Consider the following 6,147-nt stretch of genomic DNA (forward strand, 5'->3'; position numbering starts at 1 on the left):
CCTCTCTTTCTTTCTTCAAGTAATAAGCATTTAGTTATAGCAGTAAAAATCTTCACTGAGTTATAATCACTTCTCTCAAGCTCAAAATAAGCYTTCACGTCCAAGCACAGCTAGCAAACATCTTGAATTCCAGTGTTCAGTTTATAAGGAGGTCATGAATGAGAAATTGTGTAATTATAGAAAGGTCTTTGCAGTTGTGGTTGAAGCAAACATGTTATTAAGTATATCTCTGAAATAACAACTTCAACAACACAGGGAAAACTCTGGACAGAATGTTTTTAGGACTGCACGACCAAACGTGAAAATACCTCAGCATTTTACTGATGTTGTTCTGCCGGCATTAGAATTTCCTTCTCAAAAGAAGAAACAAAAAAAAAAAATTGCTTTATATAGCCACTATGAAAATTACTTTGTTTCTTTTTTGGTTGACTTTGTCAAAGCCATAGCTTTGTGTAAGAATCTTGTTGTAATAAGAGAAAAAAACAACTCCTGTGTTCTCAGTCATATATTCCTATATGAATAGAAGAATATGAAGTGTATAAACACCTTGCTTCTGAGAAAGCAAGTGACTGGAAGAGACAAGTTGCTTTTTTGAACTGGGAATAATCCTTAACAATGGTGCCTACAGAATGTGCCTGGTTATCTACTGTTAAGAGTGAGGCAAAAATATGGGGGAGCAGGGAATATGATTGWGCAGGGAATGTGAGAAGTCATGTGGACACTGTAGGTTTTTGTATGTCTACAAAAATAAATTGCCCTCATTAAACACTGGTTAGTTGCAAAGAGTCAGTGTCTCTTCACAAGGCTGTACAGTCAAACCAAGTCTTTGGGTCACAATCCTATTCTTCTCAAGCCATCAAACTGCCTCAGGCTGCCAGGGATTTGTCTGCTGAGACATTTGGGGTTTATTTCTCTTCACACAAAATACTTCATTATTTCCTGTCTGTGCTGGAGTTACGTCTTACCATATTTAACCCAAAGCAACAAAARCAACCAACTCACTGTATCCTTGGCTGAAGCAATATAGATTGCATACAAAAAAGACATTTAAATTCACTGGATTTGCGCAGTATGTGTTAAGTCTAAATGTTATTGCAAAACTGAGTATTTTTAATAATACTTTGTATTATTAGTGCTCTGAGAAATCTGACCTGAATGTACTGTGGATTTCATCCTATGAACACATTTCTGACTATCATTCCTCACATTTTCTACGTRGTGCAGAACTGTTAGCAGATGTGGTCTTATAACTGATGTTTTTATAAATAAAAGAAAAGTTTCTGTCATTTTTCTTGCTTTGGCATATAAGGGAGGCCTAACAGTGCACAGATATTTATTTTCTTTTTTCTTCTCAGGAAGGATTATGCATCAATGGTAAAAAAATACTTGAGTTGAATTAAATATTCCTTTCTGCAGCCTCAAGATGCTTATTTTTCACTCTTTCATGATTTCATTTCAACTTTTATAACCTCTGTAGTTCCCACTAGCTCCCTGTAGATCCAGAATAGTGTGGAATGTCAAATGTTTAAAAAATAAAATGGAAGTGAGGGAAAAGAAGAAAAGAAAAAAGCAACAGCTTCTGTCCTCAGGGGAAGAAAGGACCCAGGACTTGTGAATTTCTCCTCTTGCACTTCGCCATGGTTTTTCAGAGAAACAAGGCTGCCAGCACCCAGTTTTCTTGCGCTGGCACTTTTACCTGGAAATGCCAAAGGTTATGTTGGTCTCATGAGATACAGGGAGAGGTAGAGGAATAGCAGAAGGCATGTCCCCTGCTGACAACCTAAGCCAATCCCTGGACTAAAAGGATATGTAAATAGGATGCTTGTTACACACAGCATGTGATTAATTCTGCAGCTGCCTGTTTTAGGAATAGTGTTAAAATGCTTCATACCTATGAGATAATGAACGCCATGCTCAGGCACACAGTGAAACCATAACCAGTCTGCTGTTTGATAGGAATTGTGGTGCCAGCTGACAGGGTAGTGTGGGAAGATCAGGAGACATGCTGTGGGAAGGTGGAGATGTGCTGTGGGAAGRTACACAGTGCCAGGTCGCCCAGGCTTCTCAACCTTTCTAGGAAAACACAACCGCTAGCAGTCATTTATTTACCAAGTAGATTTAGACTGCTTGGCTTTTCTGTTGAGAACAGCACCAAACTAGTTGTGGAAAATTTCCCCCTGCCAGCATCCATCCACTGGGACATATTAATTTGCATGATGGAGGACAGTGAATGACATTTTAACTAGGCAGRCATAGCTTTGAACTGCAGACTGCGTGTCCTAGCAGCAAGCTGAGAAGCTTGCTTTATATTCCCACTAAAACTGTATCTGTTTGGATTTTACTGTTTTCTTTTTCTGTGGAATGCATTTCTTCTCCGAGGTGTCCTGTCAAAAAGAACTGCTTGTATTTATTTTTCACAAAAGCTTTAAAAATGAAGTCCTACRTGTTTTTCAAGGGATTTACTTTGCACCAGGTGCTAAAGGCAAAGTTTAACACAGCCAACCTTTTATGATGCCACATTATGGACGCGTGTGGGAATGGTTAAAAGCCTACTGACATCACTGCAAATTATTGCCAAGACTATTCAAAAAGCAGAAGTGGCTCATTCTTGCTGCATTTGAGACTTCATCTTGTTCCTTAAAAATCTGTCCCAACTTCCTCTCTCAGGGAATTGCACAAATCMTTTTATTTTCAATAAAAGACTAACTAGGTAAGTGAACTAGGCCTCTCTCATTTGTTATATGTTGCATAAAGATATCCTGGGTAAAATTGAGGTGAAAACCAGGCTGTGTACATCTTTATGTCCAAAYTACATGAAGCAATGTATGTTTCTTTTAGAAGGTTGAAATCTCCTTGAAATGATGCCTAGGGGTCAGAGATCTGCAGTACCTACAGCAGATTATTATGCAAGTAATGTGATTAACTGTATTAAAAAATTCAAATTATTTCATTTTTCAAAATGTGTGATTGACATTCTTCTATTAAGCCACTGAAAATAGTCCATATAAATCTGCAAGCTTTTGTGATAATTAATTTTATGCCAGCTCCATAAAGGTACTCGGTCAGGCTCTGTAGTCTGTGTCCATTTTCTACTCTTATTGGATGACAGAAAGGATTTATAAAACCATTTTATAAATTAAGGTGATTCCCACCAAAGGCTTACTCAGTTTTACTTATGTGATTCTGCCTACTAAAGCAAAACCAGCATGGAAGCTGCTCTGAAAATCAGCCACACACAGGAGAATGTTACTTTGTGAGTAGTTGATGTCTTTGTGGTCTGTGTTGGATTAATGAGCCATGGCTTGAGTGCAACATACAACAATGAGTGCAACATACACCAAGTTAAAGCCTATTTTTCTAAAAATAATAAATCTTCCATTTGAATCTCTGCAAGACATTGCTTAGCTGTAAAGAATCCAAATTGCTGCCCAGAAGTATGTACAAACCAAGACTCCCACTAGACAAAACCATTTTATGCAGCTTATGTGACTGTCACATTTTTAAAATTAAAAGATTGCTGCATTGCACTGTCACATGCTMCTTGCTGTCTTCAAAACTGAGACTTCTTGTGGCCACTTCTTCAATTTTTTTTTTGAGTATCATGAGTCAGAGTTTTATCTTATGGTAGATGAACAGAAGACAGGAAGAATTTTATCCTCTACTTAGAAAGACAGGAAGAATTTTATCCTCTACTTAGAAAGTGTGGTTTTGGAGAAAAGAGTTTATTCCACTTTCTCCTTTTCTTTGTGTAACAAGATGGATTGGATACAGGAAATTAAATTGTAGAAAGCAGTCCAGTAACGTCTGTTTTTTCTTGTTTTCATGTCTCTTTTTCAGATCAATAACAAAGCTTGCGGCAAAGTTTTTGTGCCTCAGCAAGCAGCCCGCAATTTTGAAGAAGTCCATGAGCTAGTTCTTCAAAGTGAACTTGGAGTCAAGCATCTCCAGGGACGAGCAATTAAAAAGGCCTTTCTGTCTCCCAGAACTGCTCTTATCAACTTCTTAGTGCAAGAATAGTGAAGGCTCTGCTGGGCTGCAAAAGGGGACTGGAATCTTTTGAGGTGGAAACCAATGCAAAAACACCCAGTTACGGTTATTTCTCTGTCATGCAAAGGTGGGAAAGAAATCTTATTAAAATCAGGTTGCTGCTAAATCTTCATTTCAATGCGGAGAAATGTGCAGAATTAAAGTTTCTTATTGAGTCATGGTAAAATGCAGCTGGTCCATGTTCTTTGGGACAAAGAAGCACAGAAGAGTTAAACCATTGTAACAGTTAAACCATTGTAACAGAATATGAATGATACAAAGTGCATGGGGCTTAGTGTCAGCCTCAGCAATATATCTTCTTGGAAAGTTGGCTTGGCTAAATACTGGTGCATAAATGTGATTCCAGGACTAAACGACTGCCCTGAGTATGTGCTACCCAAAATGTTAGGTGTGCTTTGCTCCCTGTAGCTCATGTTTGGGAACTCTACCATTAACAACATTTTAAGTTTTTAGAAAATGTTACTACGGAGTGTTAATTTAAAAAATCATTTCTTTGCACTGACCAATGGCCTTGGGCACAGCAGGTAGCCAGAATGGGGTGGCTTGATACATTTCACATAAATTTCAGAGCCAAGCCAAGAAAAAGGTCAGATTATTTAGCCAAGCCCTGCCTTGGCCAGGGTTCTCCTTCCTAGCTGATGTGTYTGTGTTGGCACATGCATGAGAGATGCAACTTCAGCTAAGTGCTGATGGCTGTTTCTGCATGGAACAGGGTGGAAGTTACTTCCTRCACATGAGCCATCTCAGAGACTTTCAGGGCATTCAAGAGAGGGATCGGTTGGCTGCTGGAAATGCAGCCGTGGGGAAGGCAGACCGGGTGCTTTTTGCCTGTACCAGATCTTGTAGTGCCTAAATCATAAATCTTGAATTGAAATTCTTTTTTTCTTTTTTTGAGGGTTTCATTAAGTGAAAAAAGCAATCATGTTTCTAAAAATCAATCAGACATTCATAAAACATAAAGCCATTCTCACGCCTAATTCCARCCATGTTATTTGTACGCCACGTTGCTGATAGATCCACATGGAAATATTTATTGTGTTCAGCAARTGCTTGAAAAAGAGTTTCCAAGGAAACAATTGCAGGGTTCATTGTGAAAGAATGTATTTTCTTTAATAGTCATTCAGCTAACTAGTCCAATAAGCCAGCCATTTGTGAGCCATTCTGATAGTTAAGAAATCAGCAGAAACAACCAGCAAGGCAAATACAGAGGTCTGCAGTAACCCTCCAGCCCAGCAGGCATCCAGACTGTACTAGATTGAAAAGAAACCAAGAAAAATATCCCACATAACAGTAAATAAGTCTAATAGATCCTCRGCAACTAGGCTCAAGACAGATCACATTGCCATGTGGGTACTAGCTAAGCAATGCCAATATTCATTYTGGGTTTATGCATTTTTGGTACCAAATATCCAGATACCTAATAGAGAGGCCAGGCTTAGTGAGTGTGTTTGGCTCTACAAATCCGTACCTCTGCAACAAAACTCTTCTGATTTCTGCTTCCTCTTGGACCACACTTGTGCAGATTTTTTCTCCAGCAGTCCTTTGATACCAGAATGACTAAGAAATAGAATATTTATAATGAAGATATGGTCTTTGCAGTTTTAAGACTCCAGAAATCTGAGTCACAAAGGAATGCATTCAGACATTCAAACACAGGCCTTTAGTTGGAGTTAAAATAATTTGAATTCCAGTGTCTGCCTGACATATATGTTGTTATAAATTCATAAAACTCCTGTTCAGAAGCTCCTAAAAGGACTGTGAAAGAGATCCTTTGAAAATCTGTGGCACAGCACAGTCCTGCTTTGCTTTTTTTTATTTTTTAATAAAATGTTTAATGCACTCTGTGGAACCATTTTAACAGAGTTTTTATTTGGGAGAAAGGTGACATCTTTGGTGTAAATAAAAACTTTAAAAATTTACAAGGATGAAGAAAGATGTTGTAAGCACAGCTACCCTGTGGTGCCTTTAAACAAAAGCTGCAGTCACTTCAGGGCCAGGCAGCAGCCCACAGTGTTTATTGCTGTTAGCACTTGAGGGTATTTGCTCTTGCCTGAGGAAGTGAATTGTAGATGTCACTTGGTGATTCAGGCAAAAATCAAA

At 38.4% G+C, this 6,147-nt stretch overlaps 1 protein-coding gene across 1 annotated transcript in view; it reads left to right on the forward strand.

Annotated features, from left to right (window-relative positions):
• LARS2 (leucyl-tRNA synthetase 2, mitochondrial) overlaps nt 1-5,842 on the forward strand; it is an 84,615-nt gene extending 78,773 nt beyond the window's left edge. The window contains exon 21 of the mRNA XM_057367698.1: nt 3,838-5,842. Coding sequence (XP_057223681.1) covers nt 3,838-4,017 — 180 coding nt within the window. The 3' untranslated portion in view covers nt 4,018-5,842. The remainder of the gene's footprint in view (nt 1-3,837) is intronic.
• The last annotated feature ends 305 nt before the right edge of the window (nt 5,843-6,147 follow it).

This window comes from Malurus melanocephalus, unplaced genomic scaffold (genome assembly GCF_030028575.1).
Source record: "Malurus melanocephalus ecotype Western Australia unplaced genomic scaffold, MMel_1.1 scaffold_83, whole genome shotgun sequence".
Taxonomy (NCBI): Eukaryota; Metazoa; Chordata; class Aves; order Passeriformes; family Maluridae; genus Malurus; species Malurus melanocephalus.